We start from the raw sequence: 21211 nt of genomic DNA, 5'->3' as shown, positions 1-21211 counted from the left end.
AAAATCATCAGATCTTACTATAAAAACCTATATTCAACAAAATTTGAAAATCTTCAGGAAATGGACAATTTCCTAGACAGATACCAGGTATCGAAGTTAAATCAGGAACAGATAAACCAGTTAAACAACCCCATAACTCCTAAGGAAATAGAAGCAGTCATTAAAGGTCTCCCAACCAAAAAGAGCCCAGGTCCAGACGGGTTTAGTGCAGAATTCTATCAAACCTTCATAGAAGACCTCATACCAATATTATCCAAACTATTCCACAAAATTGAAACAGATGGAGCCCTACCGAATTCCTTCTATGAAGCCACAATTACTCTTATACCTAAACCACACAAAGACACAACAAAGAAAGAGAACTTCAGACCAATTTCCCTTATGAATATCGACGCAAAAATACTCAGTAAAATTCTGGCAAACCGAATTCAAGAGCACATCAAAACAATCATCCACCATGATCAAGTAGGCTTCATCCCAGGCATGCAGGGATGGTTTAATATACGGAAAACCATCAACGTGATCCATTATATAAACAAACTGAAAGAACAGAACCACATGATCATTTCATTAGATGCTGAGAAAGCATTTGACAAAATTCAACACCCCTTCATGATAAAAGTCCTGGAAAGAATAGGAATTCAAGGCCCATACCTAAACATAGTAAAAGCCATATACAGCAAACCAGTTGCTAACATTAAACTAAATGGAGAGAAACTTGAAGCAATCCCACTAAAATCAGGGACTAGACAAGGCTGCCCACTCTCTCCCTACTTATTCAATATAGTTCTTGAAGTTCTAGCCAGAGCAATCAGACAACAAAAGGAGATCAAGGGGATACAGATCGGAAAAGAAGAGGTCAAAATATCACTATTTGCTGATGACATGATAGTATATTTAAGTGATCCCAAAAGTTCCACCAGAGAACTACTAAAGCTGATAAACAACTTCAGCAAAGTGGCTGGGTATAAAATTAACTCAAATAAATCAGTTGCCTTCCTCTATACAAAAGAGAAACAAGCCGAGAAAGAAATTAGGGAAACGACACCCTTCATAATAGACCCAAATAATATAAAGTACCTCGGTGTGACTTTAACCAAGCAAGTAAAAGATCTGTACAATAAGAACTTCAAGACACTGAGGAAAGAAATTGAAGAAGACCTCAGAAGATGGAAAGATCTCCCATGCTCATGGATTGGCAGGATTAATATAGTAAAAATGGCCATTTTACCAAAAGCAATCTACAGATTCAATGCAATCCCCATCAAAATACCAATCCAATTCTTCAAAGAGTTAGACAGAACAATTTGCAAATTCATCTGGAATAACAAAAAACCCAGGATAGCTAAAGCTATCCTCAACAATAAAAGGACTTCAGGGGGAATCACTATCCCTGAACTCAAGCAGTATTACAGAGCAATAGTGATAAAAACTGCATGGTATTGGTACAGAGACAGACAGATAGACCAATGGAATAGAATTGAAGACCCAGAAATGAACCCACACACCTATGGTCACTTGATTTTTGACAAAGGAGCCAAAACCATCCAATGGAAAAAAGATAGCATTTTCAGCAAATGGTGCTGGTTCAACTGGAGGGCAACATGTAGAAGAATGCAGATCGATCCATGCTTATCACCCTGTACAAAGCTTAAGTCCAAGTGGATCAAGGACCTCCACATCAAACCAGACACACTCAAACTAATAGAAGAAAAACTAGGGAAGCATCTGGAACACATGGGCACTGGAAAAAATTTCCTGAACAAAACACCAATGGCTTATGCTCTAAGATCAAGAATCGACAAATGGGATCTCATAAAACTGCAAAGCTTCTGTAAGGCAAAGGACACGGTGGTTAGGACAAAACGGCAACCAACAGATTGGGAAAAGATCTTTACCAATCCTACAACAGATAGAGGCCTTATATCCAAAATATACAAAGAACTCAAGAAGTTAGGCCGCAGGGAAACAAATAACCCTATTAAAAAATGGGGTTCAGAGCTAAACAAAGAATTCACAGCTGAGGAATGCCGAATGGCCGAGAAACACCTAAAGAAATGTTCAACATCTTTAGTCATAAGGGAAATGCAAATCAAAACAACCCTGAGATTTCACCTCACACCAGTGAGAATGGCTAAGATCAAAAACTCAGGTGACAGCAGATGCTGGCGAGGATGTGGAGAAAGAGGAACACTCCTCCATTGTTGGTGGGATTGCAGACTGGTAAAACCATTCTGGAAATCAGTCTGGAGGTTCCTCAGAAAATTGGACATTGAACTGCCTGAGGATCCAGCCATACCTCTCTTGGGCATATACCCAAAAGATGCCTCAACATATAAAAGAGACACGTGCTCCACTATGTTCATCGCAGCCTTATTTATAATAGCCAGAAACTGGAAAGAACCCAGATGCCCCTCAACAGAGGAATGGATACAGAAAATGTGGTACATCTACACAATGGAATATTACTCAGCTATCAAAAACAACGAGTTTATGAAATTCGTAGGCAAATGGTTGGAACTGGAAAATATCATCCTGAGTGAGCTAACCCAATCACAGAAAGACATACATGGTATGCACTCATTGATAAGTGGCTATTAGCCCAAATGCTTGAATTACCCTAGATCCCTCGAACAAACGAAACTCAAAACGGATGATCAAAATGTGAATGCTTCACTCCTTCTTTAAATGAGGAAAAAGAATACCCTTGGCAGGGAAGGGAGAGGCAAAGATTAAAACAGAGACTGAAGGAACACCCATTCAGAGCCTGCCCCACATGTGGCCCATACATATACAGCCACCCAATTAGACAAGATGGATGAAGCAAAGAAGTGCAGACCGACAGGAGCCGGATGTAGATCTCTCCTGAGAGACACAGCCAGAATACAGCAAATACAGAGGCGAATGCCAGCAGCAAACCACTGAACTGAGAATAGGTCCCCTATTGAAGGAATCAGAGAAAGAACTGGAAGAGCTTGAAGGGGCTCGAGACCCCAAAAGTACAACAATGCCAAGCAATCAGAGCTTCCAGGGACTAAGCCACTACCTAAAGACTATACATGGACTGACCCTGGACTCTGACCCCATAGGTAGCAATGAATATCCTAGTAAGAGCACCAGTGGAAGGGGAAGCCCTGGGTCCTGCTAAGACTGAACCCCCAGTGAACTAGTCTATGGGGGGAGGGCGGCAATGGGGGGAGGGTTGGGAGGGGAACACCCATGAGGAAGGGGAGGGGGGAGGGGGATGTTTGCCCGGAAACCGGGAAAGGGAATAACACTCGAAATGTATATAAGAAATACTCAAGTTAATAAAAAAAAAAAAAAAAGAATAACACTATTTGTCCTAACGACTATAGATGAATTTTAATTTTGTCTGTGGTTAAATTTCATATTAATTTAATATGAAATTTTAATTTATTTCTCTCATTTTTCAGGTAAGCAAGTTTTTAGAAATGGGGTCCTCTCTAAAACACAGGGGCTAAGGAGGTTAGTGGAGAGCTGTGTGTTTATCACATCCAAGGTCCCCTGACTTCAATCCTCAGACTAAAACAGGAAAGAGGAAGCTCTACATTGCTGGGTCCTTACTTCAAGTTGTCAAAGGCTTGTAAAACCTGGTGTGGTGGTGGATACCTGTGACCTCGGTATCTGAGAGACAGAGATAGGAAGGTTCCCCCCCTGCAAGCTCCAGGCTGGCACAGTTTACATAGTGAGTAAACTAGGCCAGTTACCACAGCAAGGCCCTGTCTCAAAATAAGGCTGATAAGAGTTTCCTAATGCAAACACAGCTTACCATCTAATAGGACCATGCCATCTGCCAGTTTGGGGTCTCCTAGATTGTCTTGATTTGGGGGTCTTGGAGAAAGGGGTTGTAAGAAAGGGTCTCATCTTTCCTAGACTGGTCTCAAACTCAGCCTTGGACTCCTGATCCTCCTGGCTCTACCTCCCAAGTTCTGGGATTACCTGGGAACAAAGCACCAGCTCCCCAGCTGGTCTCAGACCTTGTCTTTTTAAAGCAACTAATCAACCTTCCACTGACTCCAAAGTAATCACCACCTCCATAGGCACTGTACCCACTCCCCCAGCTCCTGACCAGACTTTCCGCCAGTTTCCACTCAGCTGCCCTGTTCTAACCTTAATGAGTCTCTCTATCCCAGGGCTGTATTCAAGCACTTCCCACCCCATCCCTACCCCCATCCCTACCCCATCCCTTCCTCATCCCTCACCTCTGCTTCCCTCTACCTTGGGCAGGATTTCTGGCTTAAGCAGCAGGTAGACACTGCCCCTGCTTGATTATCCTTGGACTAGAGAAAGATAAACTCAAAACGCCCATCATTACTTTCTCCTGGCCCTGGCCTAGGTATAAAAGACAAAGAAAGCAAGTCCCTGGATATATTGGAAAGTTAGCTAGGGTCTCAGCTGGAAACCTGAGACTGAGAGAAGACAGTAAACACGGATAAATCTCTACTGAGAGCAGATGTGAGCAGGATGTGGTAGTGTGTGTATGCGCGCGCGCACGCACACACTCACACACGCACGTAATTCTAGCAGTAGGGAACTGAGGCAGAGGAATCTTTAGAGTTCCAGGCTAGCTTGGGCTACATAAGAAGACCCAAGTTGGCGCGTGCGGCCGGGACAGCGGACGGGTAAGCCTGTCCTCAGAATAGGAACGCCACGTTTCTAAGGCACCTTGCGACCCCGCTGTGCAGCGTGCGTCCTAACGCGCCCTTGGAAGATGGCGGGAGGTGGAGGCTGCTCCCCAATCTAGATGTGTGGTTGGTGACTTGTCTCCCGATGCAGAGCCTCTTGTACCCTTGGCACAGGCAGGTCCTGAGCTGTAGTTGGAGTAGATTGTGCCTTCTAAAGCGATACCTATTTACAATGAAGTTGCAGTCTCCAGAATTCCAGTCACTTTTCACAGAAGGATTGAAGAGCCTGACAGAATTATTTGCCAAAGAGAATCATGAATTAAGAATAGCAGGAGGGGCGGTGAGAGATTTACTAAATGGGGTGAAGCCTCAGGATGTGGATTTCGCCACCACTGCCACCCCTACTGAGATGAAGGAGATGTTCCAGGCGGCTGGCATTCGCATGATAAACAACAAAGGCGAGAAGCATGGGACCATCATTGCCAGGCTTCATGAAGAAAATTTTGAGGTTACTACACTCCGGATTGATGTTAGCACTGACGGAAGACATGCGGAGGTAGAGTTCACAACTGACTGGCAGAAGGATGCCGAACGAAGAGACCTCACTATAAACTCCATGTTTCTAGGTTTTGATGGTACACTGTTTGATTACTTTAATGGTTATGCAGATTTAAAGAATAAAAAGGTTCGATTTGTTGGACATGCTAAGCAGAGAATTCAGGAAGATTATCTTCGAATTTTAAGGTATTTCAGATTTTATGGCAGAATTGTCGACAAACCTGGTGACCATGACCGTGAGACTCTAGAAGCAATTGCAGAAAATGCCAAAGGCTTGGCTGGAATATCAGGAGAGAGGATTTGGGTAGAACTGAAGAAAATTCTTACTGGTGACCATGTAAACCATTTGATCCACCTGATCTATGATCTTGATGTGGCTTCTCACATAGGTTTACCTGCTAATGCAAATTTAGAAGAATTTAACAAAGTCAGTAAAAATGTTGAAGGCTTTTCACCGAAACCAATGACTGTTTTGGCCTCTTTATTCAAAGTACAAGATGATGTCACAAAACTGGATTTGAGATTGAAAATTTCAAAAGAGGAGAAAAACCTGGGTTTATTTATAGTTAAAAACAGGAAAGATTTGATTAAAGCAACAGATAGTTCAGAACCATTGAAACCATATCAAGACTTTGTTATAGATTCTAGGGAACCGGATGCAACTGCCCGTGTTTGTGAGCTGCTGAAGTACCAAGGAGAGCATGCTCTTCTCAAGGAGATGCAGCAGTGGTCTGTGCCGCCATTCCCTGTGAGTGGACACGACATCAGGAAAGTGGGCATTTCTTCAGGGAAGGAAATTGGGGCCCTGTTACAGCAGTTGCGTGAACAGTGGAAGAAAAGTGGTTACCAAATGGAAAAAGATGAACTACTAAATTACATAAAGAAGACATAAAAAACGAGCTCTGTATGAAACAGTGGGAAGTCTTGACGCTTCGTTTAACACTAAATGAAGAGTCAACAAAAAAAGTAAACAGCCATATTACCCGGGAAACCAGCTGTGCACTGTAGAAGGCCGGCCTATCAGATTCAGGTTGGAAGCTTTATACACAGTCAGTGTCTCATGTACATATCCATGGGGATTCACATATGCTGCCATTGGACCACATAAGGATAAGCTACAAACAAAGAAACAATGTGGAGAATAAGACAAAAGAAAAATAGTAATTCCAGATTTTTACTTATTTGGGATATAAGTTATACTTTTTAACCTTTGAATTTTAGGTATTATACAGTACTTTGTGCAAAATGTAAGACCAGTACAGGAGGTTGGCAGATATTCTGTTGGCTTGCAAATGTTCTTTGATGATTCAAAGGGAAATATTCTAGTGTTTATAAAGCCTAGTGAGGTCACGTTTTTATCTTTGGACAATTAGCTACTTTCCCCAGATGTCAGTTTCCTTAACTAAGTGTTATGTTTAACAGCATTGGCACAAGTTCAGAGACCCACTCAATTTTGGTCCTGTGTGAATTGTTATGTGAATTGAAGCATTCACGTTATGCTTGAAGATGGTTATCTCTAAATATAAATTGAGGGGAAATGTTATATAGACATTAGAGATGTTTCCAGGCTGGAAGGTGGCCTCCCTGTGTTTATGTGCTTTACTGAGGATATTACATCCTCACTGGAGGAAATATGGAAAGTGGAACCACAGATTCTGAAAGGGAAGATGGAGATATATTGAGACAGATAAAAATGCAATAAAAAAAAATGCAATAAAGATCTTACCTAAAAAAAAAAAAAAAAAAAAAAAAAAAAGAAGACCCAAGTTGTCCCCAGCTCCGGAAAAAAAAGAAAGAAAAAAAAAAGAAGAAGAAGAAGACCCAAGTTAAAATAAAAATAGGGAGGGAGGGAGGGAAGGCAACAGAGGTCACAGGTGGCAATTACCTATACTTTGCTCTTCTAATTGTGACCTCAGAATGGAAGCATTAGTATCACATGGGAGCAGTTAGAAAGTCAAGTCACTCAACTCAGACCCAATAACTCTAAGGCTTCATTGTCTTCTTAAAAATCTGTTTAGGGGCTGGGGATTTAGCTCAGTGGTAGAGTGCTTGCCTAGCAAGCGCAAGGCCCTGGGTTCAGTCCCCAGCTCCGGAAAAAAAGAAAAAAAAAAATCTGTTTAAAGTTGCTTGATTGAGAGAGAGTTTTACACTGTAGCCCAAGCTAATCTTGAACTCAATACAGAGCCCAGCCTGGCCTCGAACTCATAGTAATCCTTCTGCTTCAGCCTCCCAAGTGTTAGGATCACAGGCATTCACTTCTATGCCTAACATAAGCCTACGTTTTTATTACATTCATGTATTTATTTCATGTCTATGTGGGCACACTCTTGCCACAGCATGCATGCACAGGTCAGAAGACAACTTTTGGAAGTTGATTCCCTCCATTCGCCATGAGACTCTTTGGGACCAAACACAGGTCATCAGCCTTGGTGACAAACGTCTTTCCCTTCTGAGCTGTCTCAAAAGCCCACATCTACATTGTAACACCCCAGCCCCTAGGAGTCCTGGCCATGCATTCTCTGTCTGCTCGGACGTCATAACAACATACCAGACTCAACTGTCAGGTCTAACTTCTGGCAGTTAGACAAAAGCCAGCATTCCTCAGGAATTTGTGAAGCTATTCCCCTCTATAACAGGAGCTAGTTCCCCTATCACTGACAGAAGGGACAGATGGTTATCTGTGGTACCAATTGGCGCACCAAAGCACATTCTGGTCTCCAGGCTCCCTCAATATTGCAAGTATACATTTCAGAGTCCACGTTGACATCCTGGCGCTTCTTACCCGGCTCCTTCCCCTTAACGTTTCTAGCTCATGGGCTTCTCTTGTCTTTATAACCCTGCTATTTAGGCTATGCTGTCTCTCTTGCTTCTCTCTCTTGGTTGTCTCTTTCTATTCCATGATGCTCCACACCCCCTCCTCTCATGGCCAAGTCTGGTTTATGGGTCATGTTCCATCTCCTACTTTATCTCTCAGCTCTGGATTCTTTCCGATGCCCCTGTCACTTCTCTCCTTATATTGAATAAAAAGAAAGAAGGAAAAAGGAAAGGACATGACTGCTCCTAGATACGGTGGAGGAGAAAGTTTATTACAGATATGTGGGAGACCATAGCTAGAGTCAAAGACATCTGGGAGAGTCCAACAGGCATGACCAGACTGAGCTGAGCCATGTGGGGAGAGGAGGAGGGCAAAGGAGAGGGGAGAGGGGAACCAGGTGCAGCAGCCAGGAGGCCAAAGGTATAAAAAGAGAGAGGCAAGCAAATATCTGGATTATACAGGAAAGAACTTCTGGAGAAGAGTAGCCCAGCCCCTGGGCAAGAGAATTCTGGGTAGAGGGTGGCCATGCCCTATAACAGGTAGGGCCTGAGGACTGAGGGATGCTGGGAGAACCTGGAAACCAGATCTGATTTGATATGGTAAATAGGCAACTCAGCTGTTTGTCTGGGGTTTGAAACTTAACACATATCTACAATAAAAATCTTCTGATTAACCATACCTTGGAGTGGTCATGCCATCAGTGTGTAAACCAATGACTACCTGAACAATGGGAATATTCTGATGGCTTTGAAGGCTCACAGTCAGCAGGTCAAGCTTCTTCTGCGGCTTCCCTCCCTCCTGGGCAGATGGCTCCCTCTTCACTGTATTTTCCCATGGCCTTTCTCTGTACCTGTTCTTTTCTGGCATCTCATGTGGGCCCCTCTTCTTATAAGGACAAAAGACAGATTGGGTGAGGAGTCCCTACCAGTGTCTTCCTAATCACAGTCTTCAAGGCCTTATTTCCAAATACAGGTACCTGGGGAAAGGGCTTCAGCATGTAAACTTGGAGGACATTCCGGCATTCTGTCCACAGCCAATAAATTAAGTCTGGCTTGATCTGTTCTTTTCTTTGAAAGGGCCCCAGAGTAACAAGAGCCAGGAAGACCAGCTCAGGCTGCCCAAAATGCACAATCTAGGGCTACAGAGATGGCGGCGGTTGTCTGGGAGTGCAGAAGGGCCTTCTATGGGAGATTTAGCTTCAGTTCTGTAGGCAGAGGCCTTTTCCAGGTGTATGCCCAAGCGAGTCTCCAGGTCTCAAACTGCTCTACCCACCAAGATTCCTGGTATAGTTTTACCATCCCACAAAGGGACTAAGAGGAAAGCCAGGAGACGTTCTCGGCTGTGCCTCTCTCAGGGAAGATGAGAGAGCCATCAGCAGTGCGCAGCAAGCCATGCTCTGTCTCTGTCACTGTCCATCGAGTCCTATTTATACCCTGCAAACATCACGTGTCCTCCATGTGTCTTGCCTCAGCATGTGCGTCTATCTCAGCTGACATCACTGCCAATCAGCCTGAGTCTGAGGAAGTGGCAAGAAACTGCAGCACACCACCAGACGTTTTTTAGTCTTTTTTTTTTTTTTAAAAACTCTATGGAGTCCCAACAAATGCAGCTCAACTATGCAGTGTAAGGTGAGCCAACACATGTGTGTCTGTTGGAGATTGGTTCTAATGCTTTGATTCAATCAGGAATCTGTGTGTCCAGATACTGAAGGTCATTGTCCCCAGTTGGTTTTTGATCGATCAATAAAGATGCCAACGGCCATGGCTGGGCACAGGGCGGGACCCTTAGAGTTGTGTGTGTAGGACGCAGGTAGGAAGGGCAGCAGAATTGCCTTGACTCAGGAAAGAAGGAGGGGACACAGTAGCGGCAGGAGAGAAAGCCAACCAGTCATGTGAGATTTAGGGGAAGTGGCCACTTCCCCAATTGAACCTAGGGTAGCAGGGGAAGGTTTAGGGGTGCCCAGCCTTTGAGGTAGCCAAGGAAAATTTAAAAATAAGCTAATGTGTATGTGTATGTGTTCGGAGGACCCAAAACTAGCTCCTGGGCAGATTGCACATGTGCGATCTGCTGAGAGCACAAAGCAGTGTGGCCAAAATTCTCGGTTCCAGGTGCCATTAGCAAAGAATCCTTCCTTACATGGCCTTTGACATGCTTGTTTTAGCAAAACATCCTTTCACCTGTGTTTGCTTCAGCTAAACGTTCCTTCCCGAGTCTGCCTTAGTCTTTCACCTGTTTGCTTTACCTAAACGTTCTTTCATGTGTTTGCCCTAGCAAAACACCATCCAACTGACTTTCTAAAGAACCCATACGTTTCTACTTCAGTGAGCTTCTCTGATATTTCCGGAAGACACGGTCTCACGGCAAACTTCCTATTTCTCTGATTCTTACAATCTTCCCACCCGCCTCTTCCATAGCGATCCTGAGATACGGGAGCCTTAGGTACAGAGTTGTGTTGCAAACGTAATCGGGTAGGACTGGGCACCCACGGTCTCTGGTTCTCTGCATTCCTATTAGTTGTGGTCTTCTGTAACGGTCCCTGTTCGCTGCAAAGGGAAGTTTTCTTGATGAGGAGTGGAAGGACACTTAATTGTGGGTGTAAGGAAAAATGTTTAGAGTGTAGCTAGGGTATATACTGGTTTAGAGTGTAGCTAGGGTATATACTGGTTTAGAGTGTAGCTAGAGTATATACTGGTTTAGAGTGTAGCTACGGTATATACTGGTTTAGAGTGTAGCTAGAGTATATACTGGTTTAGAGTGTAGCTAGGGTATATACTGATTTAGAGTGTAGCTACGGTATATACTGGTTTAGAGTGTAGCTACGGTATATACTGGTTTAGAGTGTAGCTACAGTATATACTGGTTTAGAGTGTAGCTACGGTATATACTGGTTTAGAGTGTAGCTACGGTATATACTGGTTTAGAGTGTAGCTACGGTATATACTGGCTTAATAGAGTTTTGGTTGTAGGTTCTTGTCTAAGACCAGTGACTTCACTAGCTCTGGGCTGCTGCCGGCTGGTTCCCAGTACCTCGTACGGTTCCCCTCTTGTTGAGTGGGTCTTAAGTTCAATCAGAGAGTTGTTGGTTACCGCCCAGGTGTAAGTGCCACTCTTGCACAATTAGGGATGTTGTGCCATGTGGTGTGGACTTTTTACCCCAGGTACTGTAGAGGCAGAGATAGGCAGTAGCCTGAGGTTTGCTTGCTTCACTTGCCTATGCAGCAGACACTAAGCCAATGAGATAATGTCTCGGGGTGGGGGTGAGAGGTAAAACGTATCTGAGGAACAATAGCAGAGTTTGTCCAGCAAACACACACATGCACAGACATGGGAACTGTTGCTATCACAGGTTACACGCTCAAAGGCAAATGCCTCTGATTCTGTCACCTTCCTTACCCGGGAGATTGGCTCTTCCTCAGGTTGCCAAGTGTATTCGGAATGTTTTCCCCACTCCTAACTGACCTCGTTTTCCCCCTAGAGACTTATGGGAGCTGTCGGAGTATCTCCAGCTCTCCAACCTCTGATTCTCAAGAGCAATCACGCCTCTACTTTGCTCAAGGCCGAGAACTTCTGCTAACTTTCAGACAAGAGCTCAGAACACAGGCTCGTCCCATGATCTCATCCAATCCTCATAACACACCACAGACACATTATCCCTACTCTACAAATGAGGAGGCAGGGCTGCAGTGGTGTTAGGTAGCTTGTTTAATACAGATTATTCGGAAATAGGAGGCTAGAATTTGACCTGGCTCAAAAGCCTGTGGTCTTAATCCCAGCAATATGCAAATGATCACCTTGGTTTTTCCTTCAGACAAGTTCCAAAGTTGCCTTCCCACTGCTGTTCACACATACAAGACTGATTTGCATTCCTTCTCCTGTGTGTAGTTTATGGGTCATATGTCAACCTCTTCAGTTTGATTACTGTAAATTTTTGTTTGTTTGGGGGGGTTGTTTTTTGTGTGCAATGGGGTTTTGCCTATTTGTATGACCCTATGTCAGATCTTGGAGTTACAGACAGCTGTGAACTCTTATGTGGGTGCTGTGAATTGATCCAGGGTCCTCTGGAAGAGCAGTCAGTGTTCTTAACCACTGAGCCACCTCTCCAGACCCTAATTATTATACATTTATAGCTACCACCAATTAACTAACATTGAAAGCTCTACCATTGCTGGGTGGTTGAATTTTAACTGCAATTTCTGGCCCCATATTCTTCCTATAAATTACTAGGACTAAGCAGAGTATGGTAGCACTCACCTAGAATCCCAGCACTTGGGAGGTAGAAACAAGAGAATGAAGAGTGGTCATCCCTTGGTCACATAGTGAATTTGAGGCTAACCTTGGCTGCATGAGATGAAAAGGGTGGGGTACATCTAATTGAAAGCATAGTTGAAAGAGAGAATGTGATGGTTAGTATTGTCAACTTTACAAAAGTTAGAATGCTCCAGAAAATGGGCCTCTGATTCATGCCTGTGGGGATTATCTTAATCATGTTAACTGAGGTGGTAACTATGCCCACTATGGAGGGGGGAAGTGCACCATTCCGTACGTAGGGATCCTGGATTGTACAAGAGGAGAAGTACCAGTATGCTCAAACACTTCTGACTATAGACACAATGTGATCAGCTGGTCCTGCCACTATAATTTCTATGATGGACTATAACTGGGACTTCGAGCAAAAGAAACTAGCAGAAAAGCTACTTGTCACTAGAAAGCAGCCACAGGATAGTCCCTTGAGATTCGGAGAAAGCAGAAGTGAAAAGAAAACACAGCAGCACAGGAAGTGCTCTCAGTCAGCTCACTGTGTCAGATGACAGTCCTATGGGAGCATCAGAGTTGTGGGCTTTCCCCTGCTCATTTGTCAAGGTTATCAGCCTTGACACTCTTGTAATCACCTGTGACCTACCCTGCCTCCCACCAACACTAATATACAAGAATTATCCTAATTGGAGGTGGGGGGGTTAGCAAGGTGGCTCCCCTGACAGCCTGACAACATGAGTTCCATCTCTGAGGCCCCTTGATGGAAGGGAAGAACTGACTTCCACAGTAGTTCCAACCCAGGAGAACAAGACCATTGGTCAGTTCCATCCCCTGAATCCCAGAGAATGGCCCTGAATTATATTAAACACAGGCTTATAAAAGCAAAACCCACAAGGTTTCATATTGCCCACTTTCGTCCAATCAGAGGCAACCAACCATACATCCTGACATACTTCCTGTCGTCTATGTGTTGGAGAACCCTGCTATTAAGGTCACAGTCTCTCATGACCTGATGGCTCTCTAAGCTAGACCTAAAATGGAGGACTTCATTTCTTACTTGTTTGACTTTGTCTGGAAAGTGTCCCTGAACACAGATGCCTGCCTTTATTCAAAGAATGACCTTGTACAGAGTTGCTTACCTCCACATATAAGTTCCCCTCTGGCTTCCTGCCCACATGATAACTAGGCATTATAATCAATCAGCCCTTCCCACAAGAATGATGTTATGACCAATTAGCCCTTTCCATCCGTACCCCTAAAGGCCCTTATATATCCTATTCCTAGAATGCAGTTGAGCTGTCTCACCGAAGCTGATCCAGAAGTTAATCTGTCGGTACTCATGGCCTTGATCCTGTTTGCAGCTTCTGCTTTCTTTGGCCTTGCAGGACAGTGACCCCAAGGAGAAGTATGATCCACATCTATGTGCCTCCCACCTATGTGTGTTCAAGCATCTCCTGTGTGGTTGGGAGAGCAAGCCTTGTTTACTGGCCTTGTGACCATAATGCATGGCTTGTTATTTTACATGGACAGCAGCCCCCAGCATTCCAGAAAGTTATCTGTCCTTGGGCAACTGGTTACAGGTTAGAGGCATTGTCGTGTTATAGATCTCTTAAGCACTGTAACTAAAAATTAAAACATAACCTTAGCCCTCACACAAACACATGCACACTCAATCAACCAACCAATCAATCAATATAAATTCAATAACTTTTTAAGAAGAAATCCCAGTGGGAGATGGGATTCCTTTGTATGAACTGTGAAAATACTGCTTTTGTGACTTCAAGGACTGATAAGCTGTTGGGACTGACACTACTGTCTCAAAGTCAGTGGCTGGTTTGGTTGGTTGCTTGGGTTACTTTAGCTTGGTTTGTTTTAGTGTTCTGAGATAGCATTTTAACATAACCCAGGCTGTACTCAAATTCCTTATGTACTATATAGCCCAGGATGACCCTGAACCTAATTCTCCTGCCTCCACCTCCAGAGTGCTGGTATTACTAGCATTGTCAGCACATCCACTTTTATGTGGTATTGAAGATTGAAGCCAGGACACTTGGCATGCTAGACAAGCACTCTAGCAACTGAGCCACATCTCCAGCCCTGGAAGTCAGCCTGAAGAAAGGAATGTGTGCCTAAGCCTTGGTTTCATGTTCTCTGAACTAACAGAGGATGTTTAGAGTCAGTTCACTGAGCACTTGGAGCTCTTTCTTCCATTGAGATCTTTTTCTTTCCACTGTTGTTGGTCGTTGCTGTTGTGTGTTGACTCATGCTGGGACGACTGTCTACTTAGCCCTTGAGCAATGGTTAGAGGGTTGATCCCTGGGAACAAGGAGCCATCTGGGATTGGGAGGGCAAACTTAGATTCTGTTAGTTCCATTATGGCAAATTTTGCTCTTAGTGAGTTGCAGAGCCTGGAGAAGATGTAGACTTACACACAGCCTTGCATAGCATTTCTGCCCTGCAAGTCCAGTAGATCTAAAAAATAAACCTCAAGAACACAGACATCTAGATGTGGTGGCCACCAAGGATGCTGACCCTTAGCAAGGTCAAGCTAACTATCAGCTTACAGTGAGGGAAATTTGACACATTAGGAGGTTCAGGACGAAGGATAGACCGGGTGCCACTGAAATAAGCCTGGTTAGATAGACCCAAAACAAAAGAGGACCGGCAGCAGACACACTAAAGGAGGTTGGGATGAGTCGCATACCAAGAGAACAGGTTCCTCAAATGCTGCAAAGTTAAGATAGACATGGGGTGTTGTGGATCTGAGTTCCACCCCACTGCTGGTGTGTGGGAAATGCTGCTGGGTAGACAAAACAGTGAGAGACTAGACTCTGTTTACTGTGTGCTGCAGTTTGTTGGGTGCAGGGCTTGAGCAAAGCACAGATAGACCACTCAGGTTGGAAATGCAGCTTAGCATGTGGGAGGCTGAAGCTGGGGTTCCCTGACTCCCGGGAATCCAGTCGCCACTAGGGTACCACATAGAGGAGTCTGAAACAAAGGGTCAGTGGCTCCCAAACTCCCAGACATCCAGGCACCCCTAGGTCTCAGGTGTTGGGAATGGAGTTGAGAGCCACAGGCTAAGGATGACGATGAGCACAGGGGCAGGGGGAGGATGGCAACTCCAGCTTAGTTCATTTGTGACCATCTTTAATTTCGTGCCAGTTGTCTGGGAGCACAGAAAGCCCTTCTGCAGGAGACTTAGGCAAAAGGCTTTCTCCATGCTCCCCATAGCAGTTCTTGATGAAAGAGACAGTCCTTGGTTCCAAACTGTTTATTAATTGTTCAATGTGGAAAATGGGAACATACCACCTTCTCAGGGTGGGGCAGAGATTAAATACCTTCTGCAAAAAGAAATATCCAGGAAGGGAAGCCTATTGGATAAACCTTCAGGGCCTCTAGATACCTCATCAGCATGAAGAACTTTGTTCTGGGCTACATGTGGGGAGTGTGGTCACATGTTCTGGGCCAGGAATCTGGACACACACACACACACACACACACACACACACACACACACACACACAGAGTATTCCAGTATCCTGCCAAGTCCACATATTTACTCAGAGCCTGCATGAAGGACAGCAGCTCCAGAGCAAGATATTTACTCAGAGCCTGCATGAAGGACAGCAGCTCCAGAGCAAGATATTTACTCAGAGCCTGCATGAAGGACAGCAGCTCCAGAGCAGTTACCCTCAGGTACTCTGGCCCAGCCTCACAGAGTGCTGAGATTGTGCCTGCACACTCCTACTCCCAGTGAGCCCACATCCTGCACAGCAGTGAAACAACAGCATCCCACTCTTCTTAGTGTTCCCCAAGATGACATTGCACCCAGTGTCGGCAGGGATTAGTTGTAGACAATTATGTTGCCCCTTATTCAATTATTAGCAACAAAAGGCTGGGACGTTGGGTTTCAGACCCACGACAAGGGGCTGAGTGCATATTTTACAGACCAAAGCAGACCTGGCCTCAAGGTTCTCCAAGCATCCTTCAATCCCTATGTGACTTACCAAGCTCTCAAACCATGAACTTTCCAGCCCAGGGGCTGGGCTCCCTTCCCAGAGGCTCTTCCACATATAATCCAGACATTTTGGTCTCTTCTCTCCTTCTCTCTGCTCACACTCTTTCTCTTTCTCTTCCCCCTCCTCTCTGTCTCCCTCCTATGGAGAGTTCCCTGGCCTGGCTCACTGGGACCAATGAACTTGCCTGCCCAAGAACTATTTCCCAATAAACCTGCACACATATATATATATTTTTAATCTGGTTTGGGTTGGCTCATTTTTACCAGCAGAGAAATAACCTTTTAATTTTCTAGCATCTATGATTTGAAAAGATGTCTGAGAAAGTAAAAAGGCAGTCATTGGAAGAAGGTTCCTTAGAACACTCCATAGCTCTATCGCTCCCTTGAGAGAAGCATTAGCCCTTGCTGACGATGCAGATTCTTTGTCTTCCTGGCTCAGTAGGTGACAGGACAGACTCTTCCTTACATTTCATCAGTGCTTCTCACTGTACGTCCACATAAGCAGCTTGACCTCTTCCACTTCGGTTACCTCAACTGTACACAGGGGTGCTGATATCTACTACATTGAGTTATAAGAACTGAATTTGTTAAGTGTCAAATATGAGTAAATACAAGGAATTTTTTAAAACTAAACATGTAGAAATTATGGAATCAACATTCTAATTATGAACACTTATGTATCCCCTGAGTGTCTATGGCGGTTAGAAGTCCCACATGAAGTGAGTACATGTATATAGCACACAGCTATAACTCTGGCACTTTGGAGGTAGAAGCAGGAGGATCAGGAGTTCAATGCCATCCTTAGATACATATGGAGTTTAAAACTATCCTGTGCTATATGTCTGTCTTAAAACAAAACAACAAAAGCAAGCAGGGTGTGGTGGCACACCTCTTTAAACCTAGCACTTGGGTGGCAAAGGCAGACAGATCTCTGTGAGTTCAAGGCCAACCTAGTACACAAGTGAGCTCTGAGGCAACCAGGGCTACACAATGAAGCCCTATCTCAAACAAAGAAGCCTCCAATGAGATGTGCAGAGGGCACACCATAGATAAGCCTAGATAAGCCTGTAGCACATCCTAGACATCTTTAAGTCTTTTCAGCCTAAGTTCATGTAAGAGGCTTTTGCCTTTCCACAGGAATGCAACGTGGTTAAGTCTGGATGGTTAAGCTACCTGATATCATTTCTTGCCAGACTTGTTTCCAAATACAGCCACCATGGTACATCCTGTTCGTTAGTTATGGAAGTTTCCATCCCTAACTATGAAGAAAAATTAGACTTTGGAAAAAGTTTATAAACTTTGATTTCACAAAATTCTATCTAAAAGAACTTCAAATATGTAAAGCATTTTGTGACAAACCATTGGTTTTGTATAGGGATGTAGCAGTAGTCTGGCTAAACTAACTGCTTTGTGCTCCCGATAGGTTGTATGTGCACACCCATTCAGGAGCTATCTGGAGTCATGAATGAAACACACACACATGCACGCACACACGCACACAAACACGTCAGTTAATTTTACTATGTCTTGACTAGCTCAAAGGCTAGCCTACATTTTGGATGAATTTTCTTCTGCAACTCTAAATCAGATCCATCTCATTCCGAAACATGGCAATCTCTCTCTTCCTCTCTTCCAGTTCTTAGTCTGCACAAAACCCCAAGTCCTGCCTCAGTCTACCTACCTAGCCACTGGCCGTTGGCTCTTTATTGATCAATCAAAAACCAATTGGGGACAAGGACCTTCAGCATTTGGACACGCAGACTCTCAATTTTGGGAGTGAGATTAATTTAAAGCATTAGAACCAATCCCCAACATAGGGGTTGGAGAGATGGCTTGGCAATTAAAACACAGCCTGCTCTTCCAGAGAACCAGAATTTGATTCCCAGGATTCATATCAGGAGGCTCACAATTACCTGACTCCAGCTCCAGGCTCTGGCCTCTGCAGGCACCTGTATTCATGTATACACACACACACAGACACACACACACACACACACACACACACACACACACACACACACACACATTAATTAAAAACTAGCTGGGCATAGTGATGCTTGTCTTTAATCCCAGCACTCTGGAGGCAGAGGCAGGTGGATCTCCATGAGTATTAGGCCAATCTGGTCTACAGAGTAAGTTCCTGGACAGCCAGGCTTACATAGAGAAACCTTGTCTCAAAAAAAAAAATATCAAAACAACCAAAGACACACAGAAAAAGTCTGTGAGGGAAAAGTTGTTAACAAGCTTATGTTACCATAGAGAAGGAGCTACCAATTACAGTATTCTGCCTGAATGGGCTATTACACTCTCATTTAAAGGCTATTTCGGGATAACTCGAAAGCCCCTAGAAAACAACGAAACAGCATCATCAGAGATTCAAGATATAAGACTGGATATACAAGCATTCACAGACACATAAAAACACGACAGGAAGGAAATAGATCAAACTGTTGACCTTGCCTTTGGCTGTGGGATTGTGGGGTGGGGGTGGGGGTGGGGGCATTGAAAATGTCTTTCTTCATTCTCTCCACAGTTTTGTATGTTTCTATATTTACAATGAGCATGCTGTAAAGTTGCTAATGATGTCTCTTTATTTTGTCCTACATAACTCAGAACCCTGCATGCTTTCCTTCGTGGAAAGCAGCTGTGTGTGCAGGGACAAGAGCGACACAAACGGAGGCTGCACCTTGCCATCCCACGAACTCAGGGAGAACTCCTTTAAAGCTTACTATGTCACACAGTGTCCAAAAATTACTACAAGCCCCCAGTCAAGCACTCTCTAATAGTCAGGCTAGTGGAGTGACACACATTAGCCCCAGTGTATGGTAGGTATGGGCAGGAGAATCAAAATGTTCAAGGTCTGTTCAATATTAGTAGCCATCAGAGAAACGCAAATTAAAAACCAGGAGGGCTAGAGAGATGCTCAGTGATAAAAAGCAATGGCTGCTCTTCAGAGGTTCTGAGTTCACTTCTCAGCACCCATCTGTGACTCCAGGTCCAATGCCCTCTTCTGATCTCTGGAGGCATCCTCTCCCTGACCTCTGTAGGCATTCACACATACACATACACACACAAACATACATGCATATTCACAAATAAAAACAAAATTTAAAAACAAAAACTACGTTGAGATTCTAAGCAGTTTGCAAGTGGCATGCACTGTTAATCCCAAGGATCAGGAGGCAGAGGTAGGCAGACCTCTTCGAGTGTGTAGCCAGTCTGGTCTACATAGTAAGTTCCAGGCTAGTCAGAGCTATATTGTGAGATCTTGGAGAGAGACAGAAAGAAAGATGGAGAAAGTGAGGGACAAGGTGGGGGAAGAAGGGAGTAGGAAGAGAGTGAAGGGAGGGGAATGGAGGAGAAGAGAGGGGAGAGGAGAAATATCCTATCTTACTTCAGTCAGAATGGCAATCATCAAGAAAATAAATAAAAGGGACCCCCTAGGTACCATTGGTGGGCACATAAATTAGTCCAGCCACTGTGGAAATCAGTGTGGACCTACCATATGACACAGCTGTGATATCCCCAGATATTTTGATGGTTTTTTTGTTTTTTGTTTTTTTGAAAAGTGTCTTATCTCATGTAGCCCAGGCTGGCTTCAAACTCATTTGTTAGATGAGCCTGTGCAACTATGTCCAGATTTAGGGGTTGTATTGTTTTGTTTGTTTTTGAGAAAGTGTTGCACGGATGGATACTGTGGTATACATCTGTAATCCTAGAGTTTAGGAAAACCAAGAATTCAAGGCTACCCTTGGCTACATAGCCTGTTCAAGGCCAATTGGACATCGTAAGACCCTGTCTCAATAGAACAAACAAACAGAAGACAGGGTTTCAGTACATATAGCCCAGGCTAGCCTGAAACTCCCAGTTCTCCTGCCTCTACTTTCTGAGTGCTGGGGTTACAGGCCTGCATAGTTGTTTACTAATGTGTATTTTATTACAATTTAAATATTTTATAAATGAACAAAATAGCTGGAATCCAAACTGTTTATGGTGGTTTGATTGAGAATGCCCCCACCCCTAACCTCCTATGTTTAGAGCCTTGGTCCCTGGTGGGTGGAACTATTTGGGAAGGATTCAGACATGTGGCTTTGTTGGAGGAGGTGTGTCACGAGGAAAGGGTGAACTTTGAGGTTTCAAAAGACTCAGTGCCATGAGTGCAATGTTTTCTCCACCTCCTACTTGCAGTTTGAGATGTGAGCTCTCAGCTGCTGTCATGCCTTTGCTCCATGGCCTGAAGTAATCCTCTGAAACCGTAAGCCCAATTAAACGTTTTAAAACTTTAATCGTTGCACTGTTCTGTTACAGCAATAGAAAAGTAACTAAGATACCGCCTACAATTGTAATACATGTTCTTGTAATGGGACTCTTGTGTGGAATTTAATTATTCTTGGCTAAACCCAGCAGTGCAATTGCATATTTTAAAGTACATGGAAATGATAACATAACCTAAGAGGAGGCCATGGACTTTTCCTTTTAAGACTCCGAGCTGGGCCTGGTGTTGCAGGCCTGTATCCCTAGACACCCTGGAGGACAAGCCAAGACTGGAAGTTCTAGTTCAATGTATCCAGATCCTATCTTAAAACAAAAATGTTTTGAAACAACATAAAAATGTTGTGTTGTGGACTGAAGAGATAGCTCAGCCGTGAAAAGCACTGACTGCTCTTCCAGAGTTCAATTCCCAGCAACCACATGGTGGCTCACAACCATCAGTAATGAGATCTGATGCCTTCTTCTGGTGCGTCTGAAGACAGCTACAGTGGACTCATAAAATAAATAAACAAATCTTTTTTTAGAAATGTTGTGTTGCAAGGGTGTGCTGAAGATACTGGTAGAGTATCACCAGGAGTGCGGGAGACTCCAGGTGCACATCGTAGAACCGAAGGATTAAGGGATGAACGCCATTCATGACGACTTGTT

General features: G+C 44.1%; 1 protein-coding gene across 2 annotated transcripts; it reads left to right on the top strand.

Moving 5' to 3' along the window:
• Nucleotides 1-4621: 4621 nt before the first annotated feature.
• Nucleotides 4622-6960, top strand: LOC100911093 (CCA tRNA nucleotidyltransferase 1, mitochondrial-like). 2 transcript variants are annotated; one of them, XM_039101159.2, is made up of 2 exons: nt 4622-4707; nt 4766-6960. In XM_039101159.2, exon 2 carries the CDS (start codon nt 4792-4794, stop codon nt 6094-6096), a length of 1305 nt encoding a protein of 434 aa, XP_038957087.1. In that variant the 5' UTR covers nt 4622-4707; nt 4766-4791; the 3' UTR covers nt 6097-6960. The 2 variants fall into 2 exon arrangements, with proteins under 2 accessions (XP_038957087.1, XP_038957086.1); XM_039101158.2 differs by having other exon boundaries at nt 4624-4643.
• Nucleotides 6961-21211: the final 14251 nt, after the last annotated feature.

This window comes from Rattus norvegicus, chromosome 1, assembly GCF_036323735.1.
Source record: "Rattus norvegicus strain BN/NHsdMcwi chromosome 1, GRCr8, whole genome shotgun sequence".
NCBI classification, from domain to species: Eukaryota; Metazoa; Chordata; class Mammalia; order Rodentia; family Muridae; genus Rattus; species Rattus norvegicus.
The sequence above is the reverse complement of the archived record's forward strand: the minus strand, read 5'-3'. Positions and strand labels throughout refer to the sequence as shown.